Source organism: Phaenicophaeus curvirostris, chromosome 4, assembly GCF_032191515.1.
Source record: "Phaenicophaeus curvirostris isolate KB17595 chromosome 4, BPBGC_Pcur_1.0, whole genome shotgun sequence".
NCBI classification, from domain to species: Eukaryota; Metazoa; Chordata; class Aves; order Cuculiformes; family Cuculidae; genus Phaenicophaeus; species Phaenicophaeus curvirostris.
Window position 1 is genome coordinate 18,400,054 of NC_091395.1, and position 20,516 is coordinate 18,420,569.

At 45.3% G+C, this 20,516-nt stretch overlaps 2 protein-coding genes across 2 annotated transcripts; one reads left to right on the forward strand and one right to left on the reverse strand.

Annotated features, from left to right (window-relative positions):
- Positions 1-225: 225 nt before the first annotated feature.
- Positions 226-9,928, reverse strand: LOC138719853 (estradiol 17-beta-dehydrogenase 11-like). The gene is made up of 7 exons (XM_069855364.1): positions 9,671-9,928; positions 6,155-6,262; positions 5,417-5,548; positions 4,211-4,317; positions 3,204-3,341; positions 2,830-2,946; positions 226-624 (listed from the first exon to the last, which is right to left on the reverse strand). Exons 1-7 carry the CDS (start codon positions 9,878-9,880, stop codon positions 537-539), a joined length of 900 nt encoding a protein of 299 aa, XP_069711465.1. The 5' UTR covers positions 9,881-9,928; the 3' UTR covers positions 226-536.
- A 232-nt stretch (positions 9,929-10,160) lies between these two features.
- Positions 10,161-19,085, forward strand: NUDT9 (nudix hydrolase 9). The gene is made up of 8 exons (XM_069855365.1): positions 10,161-10,301; positions 11,896-12,135; positions 13,582-13,677; positions 14,488-14,574; positions 15,884-15,995; positions 16,404-16,550; positions 16,810-16,894; positions 18,450-19,085. The coding sequence occupies exons 1-8, from the start codon at positions 10,186-10,188 to the stop codon at positions 18,623-18,625; spliced, it is 1,059 nt and encodes a 352-aa protein (XP_069711466.1). The 5' UTR covers positions 10,161-10,185; the 3' UTR covers positions 18,626-19,085.
- The last annotated feature ends 1,431 nt before the right edge of the window (positions 19,086-20,516 follow it).

The window sequence follows — 20,516 nt, forward strand, 5'->3', positions numbered from 1 at the left end:
TTATTTATTTGGAAAAAGGTGTGTTGACGGTGCTAATGCAAAATTAATAATTGATGCAATAAGGTATTAGATTACACATAAGCCTGTATTATTTCAGGTACTCACTACAAAAGCACACAAAATTCTTTAAAATTTAAAAAGATAAATTGAGGTGAAACAGGCCACCCACCTCCTCTATAAAATGCTTCTTGAAAGATATTTTTACTCAGGGATGGGTCCAGATTAATACATTCTCAGCCGTGCTGACAGGGTTTGAGGGAATTCCCATCTGCCTTAGTGCTAGAAGATAGAGGCAATGCAACATACAGGCAATGCAGCCCTTTAAACTTCTAGAGGTGCACCTCTGCTTTGTTAACATCCCATGCTATGCAGGATTGTCCCTGCTGAAAATGTGGGGTAAACCCTTAGGTATGCTTGGAAATGGTGGCCTGGAAGATCTATCTTTGTTCTGTTCTGAATCAATCCGGCTGAACTACACTCAGCACGAGTTCTGTTTTCACTTTTGCCACTAGGAAATGAGAATCAATTTTTGCTTTTCACTGAGTGCTTCTCTGCCCAATGACTGCATCAAACTTGGCATTAGTCAACTTTTTCAAAACAGTCAAGGCACGTTCTGGAAACAACCTGAAAGAGATAATAACATGACATTAAGTGTGAGATAAGAAACTTATATTATGGCAAAACCCCAGCATTACAGGTAAGGGAAGGCACTGGTCTGGAGCAGAAGCATGAAGATGCATGGACTGAGACCAAGGCTTAAATGGGGTGTTATTTCCAAAGAATACATAGCCCTCATCAACCTCTCTGTCTAGTTTCAGTCCTACACATGTTCTTTTAAGGCATTTCCTAGGCCAGGTATCTACTGGGCAATATTTGGCTTGCAATATTGTTGCAGGATCCAAGAAGGTTCAACACTGAACAGAGGTAGATGCATATTGAGTGTTCTATGCTCTGGAAAACAGCAAGCCTATGGAAAGATGAGATATAAATGTTGAGGTGCAGTTTCCATTCCTAGGAGCTATTCTTTCATCAATTATGTCTTTTTGTGTCCCCTGCCCCAAATTAAGACAAAAAAGCGAAGTTATTCCAAGGGTTTTAACAGCATTAGGTTGACTTGTCTATGCTTCTGCAGATTTGCACTGTTGGAATGCAGCTCCTAGATGCAAAAAGACTTAAAACCTTTTTCCCACTGTCTAATGTCTTGCTTTTCCAAACAAGGAATTATCAAGTGCCTCAAGAATGTTCTAGGTTTGGAACCTGAGCTCTGTAAGTATGCCTCCACAGCAGAGCACCTACACTGGATATTAAAGGCCTGTGAGAGGACATATCTTGGTTTATAGAATCATAGAATCACCAGGTTGGAAAAGACCCACCAGATCATCGAGTCCAACCATTCCTATCAACCACTAAACCATGCCCCTTAGCACATCGTCCACCCATGTCTTAAACACCTCCAGGGAAGGTGAATCAACCACCTCACTGGGCAGCCTGTTCCAGTGCCCAATGACCCTTTCTGTGAAAAATTTTTTCCTAATGTCCAGCCTAAATCTCCCCTGGCGGAGCTTGAGGCCATTCCCTCTTGTCCTGTCCCCTGTCACTTGGGAGAAGAGGCCAGCACCCTCCTCTCTACAACCTCCTTTCAGGTAGTTATAGAGAGCAATGAGGTCTCCCCTCAGCCTCCTCTTCTCCAGGCTAAACAACCCCAGCTCTCTCAGCCGTTCCTCATAAGGCCTGTTCTCCAGACCCTTCACCAGCTTTGTCGCTCTTCTCTGGACTCACTCCAGAGCCTCAACATCCTTCTTGTGGTGACAGACCTAGAAGCGAACACAGTATTCGAGGAGTGGTCTCACCAGTGCCGAGTACAGAGGGAGAATAACCTCCCTGGACCTGCTGGTCACACCATTCCTGATACAAGCCAAGATGCCATTGGCCTTCTTGGCCACCTGGGCACACTGCTGGCTCATGTTCAGTCGCTGTCAACCAACACCCCCAGGTCCTTCTCCTCCAGGCAGCTTTCTAGACAGACTTCTCCTAGTCTGTAGCACTCTGAACCAAAGCGGCAGCCAATGCTCCTCATTTATGTAGCAGACAGAAGTAACACAGCCCTTTTGAAGCAATTTTCCCAGCCTCTATGACCTCAGTCTTTGGTGTTGTCATGAAGAGACGAATACTAATAAGCAGCAGGTCCTCAGCTCTGCCTGGAACTTCTCTGAGTCTACTGTTTCAGTGAGTGTTGTTTGCAAGCCCAAGTGAAATGGTGATCCATGATTAAAGGATTCTCTTGTTCTCCCCTCCCTCCCTCCCTATCAGCCTGTAAAGTGTTTGAGTGCTCCTCTGAGAACATTTAGCTGCAGAAAGTGGATTATGATGACCTATGAGAAGGCTCAAAAAAAATCTTTGTGTATGAAGTCTACTGTTATCACTAGAAAGAACCACTGCTATTTCATTACTTTCTGTGTACTTCTCATACAAAAATATTTCAGATGGGTGGTAGTTTAAAAATAATATTTTCTCCTGCAGATAGTGACATAGCTACTATAGGTATGTTGATGTCACATCTCGAATGATAAATAACTGAGTACAGCGATGTCAAACACTGAGGATGATACAGAATGGAATAGGCACGAATGTGAACTTCTGCGGTCCAGTTGCCATTCCTGGGATTCTCTATGCTGCCAAGCCTTATTTTTACTACCATTGGTGCAAAATGCAGTTCTTCATGAAATAAAACCTCATCTTCTATCATATGTTACAAGTTTGATGCTTGCATACACCGACAATTTGTAATGATACGTTCCTCACCCACCTCACCTTTCTTTTCTTACTTACATTTCAGAAAGTAAAGCAATGCTTAGATGTGGTGGAACAAAAACCATTTTCCGGTTGGTCAGTATGCCTTCCATCAAGGCCTCTACAACCTCTTCCACCTCCAAAATCTTTCCAAGCCTACATAGGAAAGCATACAAGTAAGAGGCAGAGTGGTAAAACAGGGATGGTATCGGCTGATGGAGGGCACTCCACATATGCACAGACTCAGGTAATTCAAATACAATCATTACGTGCATTAAACATAACTGCAGAATCTCTTTAATCACTCTTTGGTATTCTACACTCGGTTGGAACAGAAGACCTAAAGCTGGGGTTAATAAGTAGTGCCTTGATGCAAACAAGGAAGGACAGGAAAGCAGAGTTTTGATAGTTACCTTGTACTGGGGTTTTTGACAAATCCAGTGTTTATAAAAACTGGACACAGACACGTAGTTTTTATTCCATCCATTCCCAGGGTAGACAGCTCCTCTGTCAGAGCTTTATGAAATCCAACTGCAGCAAACTTGCTTGAACTGCAGGAGGGGAAAAAGCATAGATGAGAAGGCAGAAATACTACTTGTAGCCTTCTACAAAGCAAAGCGGCCTAAAAGATCAGGCAGCACTAAATAGAAGGCAAATAAATTGCGATCCAACTGAGAGAGAGGGCAGAGACTAATGCTAACTTTCCCTTAGCCAATCTGCAGTGCTGGATTAGATGTCACTGCCTGGGAGAGCAATTGTGGAATGCAGCATGGGTGTCTTTTAAAAGAAAGTTGTCTTAGAGGTGAACAGAGAGATGAATGTCCATAATGCTTAGAAAATGCTAACTAGTGTGCATCAGTCAGTGAACACTGACCTCTCAGTTGCATCAGCTAGGTCGCTAACCACACAGTAAGTATCACCGTGTTTTTACCTTCTGAAAGGTAATTGTTGAAAAGCACTTTTACTTCATGATGGCAGAAGTATTTCTATACACTACAGTTGCTGCCACAAGGGTGGGAGGATCAAAGGCTACTCATTTGTGGTTTACTTGACAACACTACAACAACTCTCAGCAGCTCTACTTTCTCAGAAGTCAATGGGAGGAGGATACCTTCTTTTTCCTAAGCAAACATCTGAATTGGTGAGGGAGAGAAAAAAGAAGCTTTCAATAGCTCATGTGTCACACGACTCTTCCTTCATACAAGCACTGCTCCTGATTCAGTCAGAGCTAATATGCAAATTGCTGTGAACCTCTAGGCAAACTTAAGTGCTGACTGTTGTGCTTTTTTCCTCCTTAGCACTGTGCTCTGGACATGCTATATTCAGTGGGAGGATTATTTTGGTTACTCTCTACTTGCTGATGGAGAAGATGCAATTATAAGTCAGAGATATGAAGGAAGCCGATTTTAAAAACACTTACCAATAAGCCACCATGTAAGAAGTCACCAAATGACCTGCTGCTGAAGCCACTGTAACAATGTGACCGTGGTTGTTGTTCATCATGGTTGGCAGAAAAGCTCTTGTGGTCTTGAAAGTCATTTAAGCCAAGAAGCAATAATGGAGGGGAGAAGGAGGAAAAGTACAGTTTTCTTAGGCATATTCGGCACTGACCCTGACTATCATTAACCAAGTGACTAGCGCTGGCACTAATGCGATGTGCACCACAGCATCTCAGGTTCTGAGAGCCACAGAGATACTCATTCTCTGTTCAGCTGGCACAATTGGCAACCTTTTCTTCCAAACAGGAACATTTCAAGAAGTCGGCTATAAACAAGAGCTGATTCTCTCATCTTTCCTGTGCTGCTTTTTTGGTTTCAGGTGTTGGTGTCAGCGCTGCCAGTGACTCAGACCAGCACGTAAGATAAAGCGCTCATCTATCTGTACCATCTCTTTTCTTCCCCCACAAACAACAAGTCCACAACAGCAGAAACCCTCCCACTCCATGAGACCTGTTGGCAGCTTCCCTGGCGCAGGCATCAGTGCAGGGTGCCAAAGACTCAAGGATAAGCTTGGACAGGGCCCGGTTGTGTCACATTGACCCCGACTGCTGGAAGAAAGCTAGGAGAGAGTCCACAGAGAGATGGGAGTGGTACAAATCATAAGGGAACTCTGGATTGATGTGAGACGGGCTCGGGAGTAGCTCATGGAACAAGGAGGGAAGGTGGTGACACAGCAAGATGCTGCTGCAAAGGGAAGAGCTCCCAGGGAGATTGGCCAGGCTGGTGGGTGCAGTCATGGAGTGGCCAGGCTTCGCTGTGCCCTGTGGCTGCTCTGTGCTGGGAGCTGCAGGGCCGGCCCTCTCCTGCTCTGCCTGACCTGCCTGGCCACTCAGGCCATGTGGTGGATGTCTTTTGTGCAACCCATGCACAGATGAGGCTGTTTCTCTGCTCATGCAGAGAAAACAGAGAACGAAAAGAGGGAGTGAAAAAAATGGGCCAGGCTCAGGTCAGGAAGATGGTAATCAAGTTTCCTCACAGTCAGTCAAGCTGGGTGCCCCTGTGCTATACACATCCAAAAGACGCTTTTTTGTAATTTGCTGGTAGCTGAAGATAATCATTAGTCTCAACACGCCTCCTCAGCAACACTCCCCAAAACACATAGGTTTAAAGATGTCTGTGTCCCTTACCCACATGTGAGCAAGAATGTTGACCTCAAACATTTTTTCAATCTGGTGGTCTTGAGTTGAGAGAAGATCAGCAGCTGTAATCACACCAGCATTATTCACCAGGATGGAGACATCCCCAACGTCTTTTTTCACCTTTTGGACAGGAAAACCCCAGAAAGGTACATGTCACTCATTACAAACAAAAAATACAAGGCTGAGTAAGATAAGCAATGATTAATTTAATTCTTAATGTTTCTTTTAGGGAGAGGAAGATTGTGCCACTTTTCCAGATGTGGTAGGAACTGTGCAGTAGTACCATGAAATGCAGTTTAGATCTGATGCTTTTCTCCTAATTACTGCCAGGTTTTAGTCTTCCACACATTGTCAACGGACACAACACACTCTGTGTACAGACTGTTTTGAGCAAGCCAGACCATATCGTTTACAATAAAATGTTTCTTATGTCCCCAGTATTGTTTGTGTTGCTGTTCAGGAAACTAAAAGACAGAAGTTCTTTTGGGGCCTGGAAGCCTACACAGCAAACTTGGCAACGCGGTGCGATATGCCAAAGCCACACAAAAGAGGCTGAAGCTGGCTTTGATCTCAGAAGTGCTACTTCACTCTCTGCACAGAAAGCTGCAAGAAGTGGGGAGATTCCAAGAGCCTGTATGATTTGGATACAACAACCTCTTGGTTCACCGACTTTTCTGAAAATCAAGCATATTTGGGCAAGCATTTGGCAAACCCCTGCTCCCCTACCTTGTCTGCAGTGCTGTAGATTTCCTCCCTTTTGCTGCAATCCACCACAAAGGTGTGAACGGTGGCTCCCAGCTGTTTGCATTCTGCTGCCGTGTCCTCAACGCCATGCTGTAAGAGGCAGAAAAGAGAGATAGGCATGAACAACAGTACTCACTGCTCATGTGTTGCTGCTCGGGCACTGCCTGTTGCAGGCTGAAGATTTGTTCTGCTTGCATAACCGCTGCTAAACTGCTGAGCAGCTCATGCCTACCCAGTGAAAGAGCTGTAGCTGGGTTCTGTGGGAGGACTAGTATTTCCACCTTAAATTTTAGAACTTTGTAGAGTGACTGCCAGAAAGGGAATATGACACAAGGGTGAGTTTGCCTTGGAAAAGCACACATAGCTAGGCAGCAGAAAGGGGGCACTGTGTGACTTCCACAGCACAGCAGGCAGGCCCGTGATTGTAAGCAGAGCTCTTAAAACACCGGCCCAGCTGACACCCCAAGGTATGAAAAGTGGCCCTGTGCATTTCAGTATTCACAGACTGCATGTGAAAAGAGAGGTGTGCTCCGAAGTACATAGTGTAGAGAGAAATTTCTTACAAGAACAGCTTTGACACATATGGAAGAGATGCTCCGTGAAGTTCATTTGTGGACACAGCCCGTCTCTGTGAAAGACTGAAACTGATTCCCAGATGAATGCCAGACCCCAAACATTGCTCCCTGGAAGAAAAGTCAGGGTTTTTTTTTTTGTTTGTTTGTTTGTGGGGTTTTTTCCCCCCACTCAGGAACAACCATGTGTGAACTGTTCACATCTTGGGTCTGAAGATCTGTTCCAGTGACAGAAGACTGTCAAAATATGAAGATGCTATTTTCATCGATCCATACTTTTCTCCTTTAGTGTGGTCTAGGCATTTTTCTCATTTGTCTAAACATTTTGGAGGTAGTTTTGGCTGTGATTAGAAGTGTGAAGAGCATCTGGTGATGTCCATCTTTTATATTACAGTGAAAGAAAGAATAAGCCCATCTTTCTGCCTCCAAGCAGGACCAAGAGGGTCATGTTGTTTCTGACTTTCTGTCGTCATCTAAGTTGTTCTTACAACCTTCAGGATCCACTACCGCCCTCGGCAACATACTTCACTGTCTGCTTATCTCCACTGTTAGAATATATTTTGCAGCAGCAGAGATAATTTTGCTACCAAGTTCAGTGTCTGCCTTCTTCCTCCACTCCATCCAACATGGACAATGCTCTATTGGCAGCCGTGGGAGACTTGTGACATGGTCTGCCATCTCCTTGTCCCTGCCCCAAGTCACACCTTTTTGAAGAACACGGAACTGGTACTTGAACACAAGCACACACAAAGCCTGATCTTAGCCATAGGGAGCATGAACAGACACCGAAAATATTACACAATATCCTCAATGTTTACAGATCCTCTTACGGAAGGCTTGGCTTGGGAGCTTTTTAGTTGCCACACCGTTTCTGATACAAGCCAAGATGCCATTGGCCTTCGTGGCCACCTGGGCACACTGCTGGCTCATGTTCAGTCGCTGTCAACCAACACCCCCAGGTCCCTCTTCTCCAGGCAGCTCTCCAGCCAGACTTCTCCTAGTCTGTAGCACTGCATAGGGTTGTTGTGCCCCAAGTGCAGGACCTGGCACTTGGCTTTGTTAAACCTCATCCCACTGGACTCAGCCCAGCGATCCAGCCTGTTCAGATCCCTTTGCAGAGCCTCCCTACCCTCCAGCAGATCGACACTTTCACCCAGCTTAGTGTCATCTGCAAACTTGCTAAGGGTGCACTCAATGCCTTCATCGAGGTCATTGATAAAGACATTGAACAGGGCTGGACCCAGCACTGAACCCTGGGCAACACCACTTGTAACTGGCTTCCAGCTGGATTTAACACCATTTACCACCACTCTCTGGGCCCGGCCATCCAACCAGTTTTCCACCCAGGAGAGTGTGCGCTGTGAGAAACTGTGTCAAAGGCTTTACTGAAGTCCAGGAAGACCACATCCACAGCCTCTCCCTCATCCAGCAGGTGAGTCACTTTGTCATAGAAGGTGATCCTGTCCCGCCTGAAGAGTTTATGCCCCACCATAGCTGCACTCCAGTGATATGAGTCATCCCATCACGTTTCCATGATGGCAATGACATCCTAGTCTCCTTGCCCTACAACAGCTTCAAGCTCCTCCTGCTTGTTGCCCATGCTGTGTGCATTGGTGTAAATGCACTTCAGCTGGGCTGGAGAACCTTCAGCCCTCATAAAGGGAATAGAGTTCACTCTCAATTGACTGGTCCTTGGAATAACTAATGCCTCAGTGCCAGTTTCATCCTTAACCGTCACCAGATGTGCTCGCCTCTACTTGCTCTGTGGTGTCATACTGATGGTCCTTGCCAGCTCACCATCTCTCAGGCACTGGAGTTCCATTTCCAGGCTCACTCCTGACTAGCCTGGTCTCGTCCCCCTCCCCCTTGACATCTAGTTTAAAGCTCTATTTATGAGCCTAGCTAGATTTTTAGTATGGACTTTAGTCCCCCTAGGAGACAAGTGTGCCCCATCCCTAGTATGAAAGCCTGGGGTTGCATGGGCCACCCCATGACCAAAGAACCCAAAGCCCCTCTCCTCACACCAGGCTTGGAGCCAGGTATTGATCAAGTACTTCTTTTTGACCTCTTGCTCCTCATTCCTTAGTGTTGGAATGGAGCTAAACACGCGTTGGAATGAAGCTAAACACAGCATCCTCAATAAAAGAAGGAACCATTGGAACGTGTCCAGAGGAGCCCCTGAAGATGATCGTGGGCTTGATCTGGAGGTGTTCAAGGTTGGGTTGGATGGGGACCTGAGCAGCCCGGTCTGGTGGGAGGTGTCTCTGCCCATGGCAGAGGGGTTGGAACTGGATGATCTTTAAGGTCCCTTCCAACTCAAACCCTTCTATGATTCCATTATTGTCGTCGTCAGCATCACCCTCAGCCCATATGGACACAGTGGGTCGCCCAGGTGCAGGGACAGCACCTTGCACATGCCTTACCTGGAGCTCACGAGGTTCATGTGGTCTTGGGCCCTGCAGCAACTGCTTGGGATGGGCTGGGATGGGATAGGGTGGGCTGGGGTGGGTTGGGTGGGATGAGGTGGGGTGGGAGAGGGTGGGGTGGAATAGTTTGGGCTGGTGTAGGTTGGGGTGGGGTGGAATGGATGGGATAAGATGGGTTGTGGTGGGATGGGGTTGGTGTGGGCGGGGATAGGAGGGTTGCGGTGGGATGGGGTTGGTGTGGGTGGGGATAGGATGGGTTGCGGTGGGATGGGGTTGGTGTGGGTGGGGATAGGATGGGTTGCGGTGGGATGGGGTTGGTGTGGGTGGGGATAGGATGGGTTGTGGTGGGATGGGGTTGTTGTGGGTGGGGATAGGATGGGTTGTGGTGGGATGGGGTGGGACGCGGTGGGATGGGGTTGAGGCGGGGCGGGACGGGTTGGGGTTGGGATCTGGCGGTTTGGGTTTGGGCTGGGCTGCAACCCCCTCGGCGGGGCCGGTACCTGGTTGATGTCCCACAGCACCAGGCGGCTGCGGCGCCGGGCGAACTCGAGCGCGGTCGCCCTCCCCACGCCGTGCGCGGCTCCCGTGATGAGCACGAGCTCCCCGCTCACGGGCTTCCTCCGCGCGGGGACGAACAGCTTGGCCAGCGCCTCCAGGTACGAGTAGAGGAGCGTGGCCAGCACCAGCAGCAGGTCCAGCAGCGCCCGCATCGCTGCTCCGCGCCGGGCAGGCTGCGCGGCGTCGCGGGTGCTGCGCGGGGAGCGTCTCCCTCGGCCGCCGCCAGGGGGCGCGCTCGCTCGCCGCCGCCGCTGCGCTGTTGCTGCAGGCCCCGAGCCCCGCCCCCGGGCTCCCGAGCCCCGCCCCCGGCTCTCTGATCCCAGCCCTCAGGCTCCCCAGTCCCGCCCCCGGGGTCCGTGGGGCGCGGGGAGGGCCCGGCCCGGCCCCGCCCAATGAAGGCCGCGCTCGCGAGGAGGCGCGGAGACGGGCGCCAGGCCCCCGGCGGTGCCCGCGGCCCATGCTGCCCCCCGGCGGCGCCCTGGGAGCGGCGCCCGCTGTCGCTCGGGCGGTCGCCGTGCTCTCCGTGACGGCCGCGCTGTGCGCCCGGCCCGCCCGGGGCCGCCGGGAGCCCAGGTACCGCGGGGCCGCTGTCCGGCCCGCCCCGCCCTGCGCGGGAACCGCCGGGGAGGGGAGCGGCTTCCAGGTCGTCGAATGTGTTAAACGCCTCCGGGGTGGGGACGCCTCGGGCAGCCTCTGCCGCTGCCTGAGAAACCTTTTGGTGAAGGCGTTTTTCCTAATGTCCAGTCTGAGCCTCCCCTGGCACGTTCCCTCTCATCCTGTCGCTTGGGAGAAGAGACCAGCCCCCACCTCTCTTACACCCTCCCTTCAGGCAGTTGTAGGCAGCGATAAGGTCTCCTTTCAGCCTCCTCCTCTCCAGGCCGACCCCCCCCCCAACCCCCAATTTCCCTCAGCCGCTCCTCATAACCCTTGTTCTCCAATCCCTTTACCAGCTTTATTCCCTTCTCTGTACTCGCTCCAGGACCTCACTCTCCTCGTAGTGAGGGGCCCAAAACTGATGACAGGATTCAAGGTGTGGCCTCACCGATGCGGAGTACAGAGGGAGAATCACTACCCTGGTCCTGCAGGCCAGGGTAGGAACAGACTTTTTAGCAAGGCCTGTTGTGACAGGACATGGAGTAATGTTTTTAAATTAAAGGAATGTAGATTTAGACTGGATATAAGGAAGACGTTTTTTACAATGAGGGTGGTGAAACCCTGGCACAGGTTGCCCAGGGAGGTAGTGGAGGCCCCAACCCTGGAGACATCCAGGGTCAGGCTGGATGGGGCTCTGAGCAACCTGATCTCATTATAGATGTCCCTGCTCATTGCAGGCGGGTTGGGCTAGATGAACTGTAAAGATCCCTTCCAACCCAAATCATTCTGTGATTCTATGATAGTTCTAGCTTTCTTGGAATTTGAAAAAAAAAAACAACCCAACATAAAAAACCCAAGAAACCAAAACAACCCAAGGTATATATCCTGGTTGCTATTGCACAAAATGATATTTTGGCTGTTGCAGCAACTTGTAGAGCTGTGTTGCTCAGGCTTTTGGCTATTTGATTCTTCCTCTTACCTGGTGCATCACTGGATGTGAGAGCAGGACTCTTGTTACGCTGCTTTTGTTTGTTGATGTGATGTTGACTACACATATTTGCTTTCTAAAACTTCAGAATGAGTCTTACAGAGTTTATTTGCTAGTTTTTATTTGCCAACGTCCTCAATAAAAGAAGGAACTGTTGAAACGCAGGTCTCTTTGCTGCATTTATGGTAAATATCTTTGAACTGTTCCTTGTATATGATCAAGTCTTATGGTTGGTCTTGATGATCTTAAGGATCTTTTACAACCTAAATGATTCCATGATTCTGTTCTGCAGCTGCTCAGTGTTCCACAGCTCAGAATGGCAGTTCTAGTTCTCAGCTTCTCGCTCATGCAATGATATCTTCATGTGTGTCTAGGAGAGAGCTATTCTGCTTCAAGAAGCTGAATGTGAAATTCAGAATTTGTTGGTCCCAGGCATGCGTTTGCACAGTGCCTAAAAGAAGCAATAATATACGCCTAGTCTGTTCTGCTTGCTATAATGTACTGTGCTGATCTAGAATTAAATAACAGCATTAAAACCTAATGAATTAGGTGATTTTTTTCTTTTTTTCTTTTTTTTTATTTCAGTAACTCATCTGTAAGCTGTTGGTCCCATCTTCATCCTATTAACATGTTCAATAGTTACAATGTTAAGCAGTTCTACCACAGCAAAGCTCTCACATCCCCATATCCTGGATCATGCGTTGAGCGTAGCCAAGTTCCTGAAGATAAAGTGGGCTGGCTGATTGAGTGGAAAGATTATAATCCTGTGGAGTACACTGCAAGGTCTGTTTTGGCTGGACCCGATTGGGCAGATCCCCAAATCAAGTGAGTGGAAATTGTTGCTCTTTTCTCCTGTGAACATGAAAGAAAGAAGTAGTACTGGGCTGAGTTAATAAGATCATCGGCTTAGGTGACAAGTGATTGTACAGGGATGTGTGAAAGTCAAGACATAGGAAAATGGTGGTTAGAGAACTGAGTGGTTTTGTTTAGCTGTGAAGCTCTTTGACACATGATTTCACTGAGCTGGTGATTAAGGTAAAAATAGTGTTGACTGGAATAATGGATAGCTGTTTATCCCGTGTAGTGCTTCTCTGTGTTTTGAACTGAGTAAAAAGCTTCTAATTCTCTGTAAGGTTTTGGGAGAAAACTGTAATAATGTACCTGTTCGTTCATAGACTGAAACAGGATGAGAAAAGAATTAAAGCAGAATTGTAGTTTTTTAATTGAGCACTCTGAGGAAGTGTGACAGTTTTCATGCATGGCCGTAGTTCTTTTCTGTAAATGTGTGTATTCGTTTGTATTGATTCTGTGAATACATTCTCCGTTCAAGGAATACGGTACGCTTCTTGGCTAGAAAGTTAGATGCATGCATCTAGTGGTAACCTCTGGTAATGTGAAGTGGTAATTCCTGCGAATACACAGCTGTGTAGAAAGATCAGAAGATAATGGCTTTTGATGTTTCAGCCTTACCTTCCTCCTTTTCCATTGCTGTGTGAACATGTGCTTCTATTTGCTGTTAATTGGTTTAATATTCTGCTGACTGCAAGGCGCGCAAGTCTTCAGACTCTGTAGAACTGCTAATGTTCTGCTGAGGTGGAGTTAGGAAAGTATCAGGTAATCTGTTAATAAGTGTAAGTAATGCTTGAAAATAGTCTCTCTTTTTTTAAGATATTAGTGTAACTTCACAAACAAATTATGTGTGGAAGAGGGTAATCAGTAGTTTGAAACCTCTGATGATTTGAGAGGAATCGGTCTTGGGGGGAGATATACAGTTCTGTAGACAGATAGCTGCTTCTCTACCAGTTTTCAGAGGTGCATATAGGAGGTTGGCATTAAGCTAGTTTTTAAAATTAGTGAATGGATTCTTTGCTTGCAACTCTGATATATGATACCTAATAAAAAATTCTACTCAATTTTTAAAAATTGCAAAATCTTTTTTAGTTTTATCAGTGAATAAAGTCCTTTTACTTTCTCTAACCTTAACAAGAACACCTTTGAAACATGAAAATCTAGAAAGATACAATGTTAAGTACTGTAGAGGGGCACACTTATGTCTACAGTATGGTGTACAGACAGACTGTCAGCGGTACAGGTTGAGACCTTGTAGTCCCCTATAGAAAAGGGAGGACCTGCAACTTCAATTATGGTAAGAACTGCTCATTGTTCAAACGAGTATTGTGGATCTGGTGGTTGGCCTTCATGCTTTTGTGGGGCAGAGTGATGCTTTGTGTTTCATAACTTTTCTTTATTAAATTATTCTTTTCCACACAGTGATGAAAGCTTTTCTCCCAAATTCAATGAGAGAGATGGAGAAGTGGAGAGGAAGAGTCTGAGTGGCTTGTATGTGATTGAAAACGGGAGGCCCCGGTGAGTGCGGGTTTTGTTTTATTTGCGCGTTCATTTCAGTGATGTAGTTTCAGAGCTCTTTGGAGGCCTGTCAGTTTTGATACATAGAACCTTCTAGAACAAAATCAAGATAGTCTCCCCTAGAGACAAGAAAAATGATACCTCAGTACCAGAGTTCTTTCTGGAAGACTGCTGTGGCAGAGAGGCACTAAAAGGTTAGACTTTACTACCATAGCAAAGGGTTGTGTTGACATTGAAGTTGGAGAAAGACTAACACTGTTAATAGTCAAATGAATTGTTTCTGCAGTTTGACCTCGTGATGTGCTCGGAAGCTTTTGCAGCACTCATGCCCTGGCAGAGCAGAATTTCCTCCTGCTGGCAAATCCTGGCATAGCACAGATGGGTAACCTCACCTAAAAATGTCTCGGTTTTCTGCCATTTGTACATGTCTGTAGTTCTGGAGAATAGATTCCATTCTTGGATGAGGTTGTGTCCACAATGCTTGATCAGGAGTATCTCAGGACATGAGATCTAGGATGACAAAGACATTTTGTACATTTCCTTTCCCTGTACTATCACACACAAAAAGAGGGTGATGGAGTAAACCATGCTTTGTTCTCTTGCTCTTTAAAGCATGTAGTGGCATCAGATAGTGCTTGGATGGAAACAGAGGTTGTTGAACAGGTCAACAAGGATGTATATTTCCTTTGTTGTTATTTAACAACCTCTCGTTATTTAAAGCCTCTTTAAAGCTGCTTTTTTAGAATACTTGGAGCCTATTTTGTATATGGGCAAGTAAATATGTTTAATGTACTGTGGCACTCATTTCAGAAATCCGGTGGGAAGGACTGGCATCACAGGCAGAGGATTGTTGGGGCGCTGGGGACCAAACCATGCTGCTGATCCTCTTGTAACTAGGTAAGGGACAGAGGACTGAAAAGTGCTGTGCAGTAGAGAAAAAAAAACCCACATTTTTCTTTTTCTGTGCATCTCTGGACAGGCTGTTGCTTCCTGTGGGCCTTTTGTTTGTATTCCTCTATGAGGAAGCCCATTCAGGTATTTGGTATCTGAATGGAGACATGTGTAGACATGCAGAACTAAAATTTCATATTTTTTTTCAGTCTTTGTCTCTGGAAAAGAGTAGAGACTTGCTCTTTGTCAAGCAATTGCTTCTGAAATGCTGAGGAGGCATATTTTAAAAAAAACCCACAAAGTTTAAGTCAATAGAAAAGCATGATTTAAGTCAATAGAAAAGCATGATACAAATACTCTTCAGTAACTGATGTGAAAACTGAAAGGATTACACGGTATTTTGATACTGTATGCATGATATGCCAAAAGACCTTGGATGCAGCATGTTAAATTGCAGGGATAGGTTTTTGCATCATAATGATTCAACCACAAAAGAAGCAGCATACTTGCTTTCACTCTGTGGGAAATACTAACTTGGCCTGCTGTATCAAAGGAGGAGATGGGGATTGGCTCCTTTTTTTTGTCAATGTGTGCTCTGTTTCAGTGATGCTTTTGCCTGAGGATCTGTGGTACACGTTAACCTTTTTTTTACACAAAAGAAGTATTCAGAGAAGATTTTATAGTAAACAGAAGTGCAGGCTAGTAAGTGCCGTGCTGAAGATAGAACCATTGTCAAAATCATCCTAATGCACGTTCCCCTTTTCAGGAGGCTACCAATGCCGCTGTTGTTTCCTTTAAAGTAAAAGAAATGCTGGTTTTATTTTGTCTTCGTTTAGCTAGGTTTTTGCTTTAACTACTGGTAGTTCTTTGCAGTTCTTCACTGAAGGCAATGGTGGGTATTTGTGGCTTTATGCTGGAGCTGGGTGAGCAGTTTGGAGGTGTTGTAGCGTGCATGTCCATTCTGATCTAGCAGAAGGCACGCTGACCCTCTCATTATAGAGAGGCACAAGTGCAGCTCCGTGAGTGTTGCAGCTGACAGGATGTGCTGAGCACATCTGTCAAAGGAGCTGCTGCTGCCAGTGTGGCTGCAGAAACATGGCTTTTGTTTTCTGCCCTTTGGCTGAAGAAGAGGTGGTTGGTGGAGGCGTAGGTGTATGAAAAGCTCAGTGTTTCGCCTTTGGCTGTGATCTTGCTGGATGGTATCTGTTGGTCCTCCCCTGTGATGGTTCTTTTTCCACTTCATTTACCCTGCACCTTGCTGTTCCTCTTTCACGTCTTTTCAACAAAGAATATTCTTGTTTGTTGTTTGCTGTAGGTGGAAAAGAGATGGAAGTGGCAACAAAATTGCTCATCCAACTACCGGCAAAAGCATCTTGCAGTTTGTAGCTATCAAGAGGAGAGACTGTGGGGAATGGGCCCTTCCAGGGGTAAGAGCAGAGCTCCGGAGATGGTAGACATTGCCCTGCTGGTAAAGTCCCCAGGCACTACCTGGTCTATGTGTGATAAAAGTGTGCTTTTTAATGAATGGCATCGTGTTGCAGAGGTGAGGAGAAATGCTCTGTAAACTGGCTTTTCACAAGCATCAACTGACATGCCTTCTACTGTTTCTGCCTTGCAAGGTGGCATTTGCATTTAATCCGGACCATGCATTTTGCTTAATGCAGGTACTATTTAATCTGTTGCAGGTTTTGAAGGATGTTTATGTTTCCTCTTTATAACTAAGCTCCTCCCATGTCCTGAGTGTGATGCAGATGGATGTAATACACTTAAGGCCAGTCAAAAGGGACTGATAAGTGGAGTCTGATGGATAATGGCTTTTTTTCCCCCCCTCTAAGGGAATGGTGGACCCAGGGGAGAAGATCAGTGCCACCCTGAAGCGAGAATTTGGGGAGGAGGCCTTGAACTCCTTGCAGAAAACACCAGAGGAGAAAGCAGAGTTGGAGAAGCAACTACACAAGTTGTTCAGCCAGGAGCACTTTGTGGTGAGCTCTGTCTCTCTTGGGGTAATCTCTTGAGCTGTGTGTGTAACTTGCAGCTGTATGGAAATTGAAGAAGTGTAGCTGAAATGAAGAAAAGCTGTAATGCTCAGGTTGTTGCGATGTATGAAATGGAAGGGACTATTGAAAGCTCTATAAGGGTCAATGTACTACAGGGAAAGAAAAATAAAATCTTTGTGTTCATTCTACCTTGTTTGTTTCCAGTTGTGATTCTGAGCTTTTTTTTGTTCATTTGGGCCTGTAGGTGTACCGAGGATATGTGGATGACCCTCGTAACACTGATAATGCTTGGATGGAGACAGAGGTTGTGAACTATCATGATGAAACTGGTGGGTGTCATCATGTGGACTTCTAGTTGCCTTTTACTGTATATATTGGTTTGAAATTGGAATGCATGCTGGGCTGAGATTTGCAATGAAACTGGGGGAGCATGCAAGTCAAGTGTAAAATATTGGACTGAAAAAAATGGGCATGTGTGTCTCCTGTCATGGCTGAATATCTTAGGAGACAAGTAGTTGTTCTTCTTTGGTTTCTGTCAGTCTTGAAATAAGGAACATGTGGACTTCACCTGAAATTGTTTAGTGGTGAAGGGGTGGTGGTTGTGGAGGGGTGGTTTGAGTGGAAGAGGCCTTTAAAAGTCAGCTAGTTCAACACCCCTGCAATGAGCAGAGACATCTTTAACTAGTCCAGGTTGCTGATCAGGTTGCTGAGCTCTTTCCAGCACGACGAATGTTTCCAGGGCTGGGGCACTGGTTAGCTAGTTCTAAGCAATGGATCATGTGCCTTCTTATGGAGACTGAACATTGGACAAGGGTTCCTTCTTGTGTCTGTATTTATCTCAAGTTGGTTTAATTTTCTTTTTTAATGAGTCTGGTGTGGAAGGTTACTCTGTTTCTTCTGCTATTTTTCTTTCTGTAGCGCTTCAGGAGCACACTCTGGCCATTGGCAGACTTTCACTGCATTTATTGCTTTGGTGTAATTGCTCTGAGAGACCCTTTATCTTGATTACTATGCCAGGGTAATTGTTGGACCCTAATTTATTTCTATAAATCATTATGAATGGGCATACATTGCTAGTTCTTAGGTTGATCTATTATCTTGGATTCTCTTCACTCTCCTTTTGAGATAATTCAGTCTAGTCAAGTATGTCTGACTCGTTCCAGAGACTTCATGTAGTGACATTTCCAGTGTTTTGGGTAGTTACTAGATACTGGTGGTGAAGTTTCACATGTCACTAGTCCTTGATTTATCAGGCCTCAGAAACAGGAAAGGTACTTCGATCTGTGTTTCTATTACATATTCTGTAATACTTTTGAAAGCATTTATTTGGTTGTTGTCTATGAAGTCCTGGGACTCTTTTTGGAAACAAAGTAAGAAACTTCAGAGAGCAATTCAGAAACCTTTCTGCATCCCTCAAGTACTATTTTTGATTTTGGGGCCTTTAGTAAAATTTCAATTATTCTGGTTTTCCATAGCTTGTATGTTTCAGAATTCAGATAATATCCTGTAAGATAACGTGTGAGAAAGGAAGCAGTCAAATGTTAGCCAAACAAAAATAGAAGTAGAAGAATTGGCTAAATTTGTGGCAGTGACTACATGTTGTCAGAATGATTTCTAGTAACTTGTCGTGCTGCTCATGGTAGCCTAGGAGTGGTGACAAGGGGTTACACCGCTGCCACTCAGATTTGACTTAAAATAGTGCAAGTGTGAAATAGTTTCTGATGCTGAATCACAGAGCAACTTTATTTGTTTCTCTCTGAGAAGCAGTTAATAGTTGCTGCCTGTGAAGGAGCCACGTGGAAGGGTTAAACTGATCAGATGTGAGAAGAAAAAGCAGGAAAGAAGATGCGATATAGCATGTCCTAACTCTTGTTTTGTGAACAGGTGAGACAATGGATAATCTCCCTCTGGAAGCAGGCGATGATGCTGGAGTAGTGAAGTGGATGGACATCAGTAAGGAGCTCAACCTGTATGCAAGTCACAGCTACTTCATTAAGCTTGTGACAGAGAAATGGGGAGCCCATTGGAGTGAGGATCCCGGTCTTGAGTGCCATGAGTGATGTAAACGAGACATGGACACACACCAATGGGAAAATAAGTTTTCCAGCTTTGAGATGGAGATGACATTGTCCTCTTCAGTGGAAATTTAGTGAAAATTGTGTGGAATTCAGCTGGCAAAAACACCTGGAAGTGATAAATGGAGACTTTTTCAGAGGCTTCAGATTGCTTCTTTTGCTTTCTTAGCTAATGTGAAATGACATGAATGTGGAGCTGTTGTTTTGCTTTCTTGTCATCATTTCTTTTAGCCATTTCATACTATCTGCAGATTTACATGTCAACATTGGGATTCTGACTGCCTGTAGTTCAGAAGCTGTTCACTTTGGCTCAGTTTTTATGCACTGATTTCTTGTCAGCAGTGTGAATCCTTAAGGGATACAAGACTTGTAGAGTGATAATCTGAATAGTGACTTAAATGCTACATAATAAAGTGAAGTTTTCTTCCTGAGTGGTTTTACCTAACATTTCAGTGATTTTTTTTTTTTTCTATTTTGGTAGATAGATTAGGTTTCACATTAAATTTCTTATAGTATGGATGGTATTCACATCTGAGTGTCTGATGGAACTTGATGACCGATTTGGGACATGTGATATGATAGTGATAATACGAGGAGCAATGGCTTTAAATTGGAGGAGGGAAGAATTAAGATAGACATTAGGAAGTAATTCTTCACAAAGAGGGTGGTGAGGCACTGACACAGGTTGCCCAGGAAGGTTGTGGCTGCCCCATCCCTGGGGGTGTTCAAGGCCAGGTTGGATGGGAATTTGAGTAACCTGATCCAGTGGGAGGTGTCCCTGCCCATGGCAAGGGGATTGGAACTGGATGATTGTGAAAGTCCCTTCCAACCTGAATCATTCTATGATTCTGTGATTTTGGAAGAGCTGGATTTTGAGGTTCCTCTTTCCCACTGCTTATGGCAGTCCAGCTGTTAGGGAGACTGCCGTAAACAGGGTCATTGGAAAGAGCAGCTTTACAGAATTACATGGTCTTGTAAATGTGGTGTGTTTTACAGTTTAGGTAATGTAAGTAACTTGCAGTCAAGAGGCCAACATGGGCCTTCTATGGTGTTTATGCTGATTAACAAGAGCTGCACAAGTTCCTGACATTTCTCCCTATATTTTTAAGGGGTAGTTGTTGTCAACTGTGTGCTAGTGTTGGATTGATGACAGTGAAAAGCTAAAAGTTGTGTTTGAGACCTGGGAAGGGGATCTGAATGAATTTTGAGTTGTATATTGATGCAGGGTGGTGATAAATGTCATGGTCTGGAATTGCTTTGTTTAACAGTACTGTGACATGCTTGTGCATTGTTAAGACTCTTGGCCACATCCTGCTTAACTAATGAGTGGTTTTAGGGCTTTTCAATACAAACCCTCTTTCTCATTTAGCTAATCAAATCTACAGGAGTCACATCCATTTACATGGGGAACCTTGCAAATCTTGTGGAGTTACTAGTGTATTCCTTTCAAAGGGAAAAGTAATGCTAAGAGTTACTAATTATACTTTCAATCCTTTCTCACCTCTTCCTGTATGTTCAATATCTTCTGTGGTCTTACTAAAACAGCATAAATGCTTTGTTTTGTTGTAGAAGCTTGCACAGACTTGATTTATGCAAAAATCTTCATAATTGTAGGTAAACTGTGGTGGTTGCATATGCAGAAACTTTTTTGATTAATCTCTCCTCAGTGTAGAATGGAGACTGGGTAATATCTGGTAGGGCCAAATCACGACCTGAAAGAGCCTGAGAAACAAAAGGCATAGCCCGCTTCAGGAGTTCATTTCCCTCTCTCATCCTGGTCTTTGGAAACAGGATCACTGAAATGAATTTGGTATATTTTTTCTTAAGAAAAGATGAAGTCAACTAAGAAGTTTGATGCTCAGCACTTATTCAAGCT

Coding starts and splice junctions, on each gene's coding strand:
- LOC138719853 (XM_069855364.1), bottom strand. CDS start 9,880: ATGCGGGCGCTGCTGGACCTGCTGCTGGTGCTGGCCACGCTCCTCTAC. Junction 3,342..4,210: donor TCTTACATGGTGGCTTATTG/GTAAGTGTTTTT, acceptor CCCCTCCTGCAG/TTCAAGCAAGTTTGCTGCAG. Junction 2,947..3,203: donor GTCAAAAACCCCAGTACAAG/GTAACTATCAAA, acceptor TTTCCTATGTAG/GCTTGGAAAGATTTTGGAGG.
- NUDT9 (XM_069855365.1), top strand. CDS start 10,186: ATGCTGCCCCCCGGCGGCGCCCTGGGAGCGGCGCCCGCTGTCGCTCGG. Junction 13,678..14,487: donor ATTGAAAACGGGAGGCCCCG/GTGAGTGCGGGT, acceptor CACTCATTTCAG/AAATCCGGTGGGAAGGACTG. Junction 16,551..16,809: donor TCAGCCAGGAGCACTTTGTG/GTGAGCTCTGTC, acceptor TTGGGCCTGTAG/GTGTACCGAGGATATGTGGA.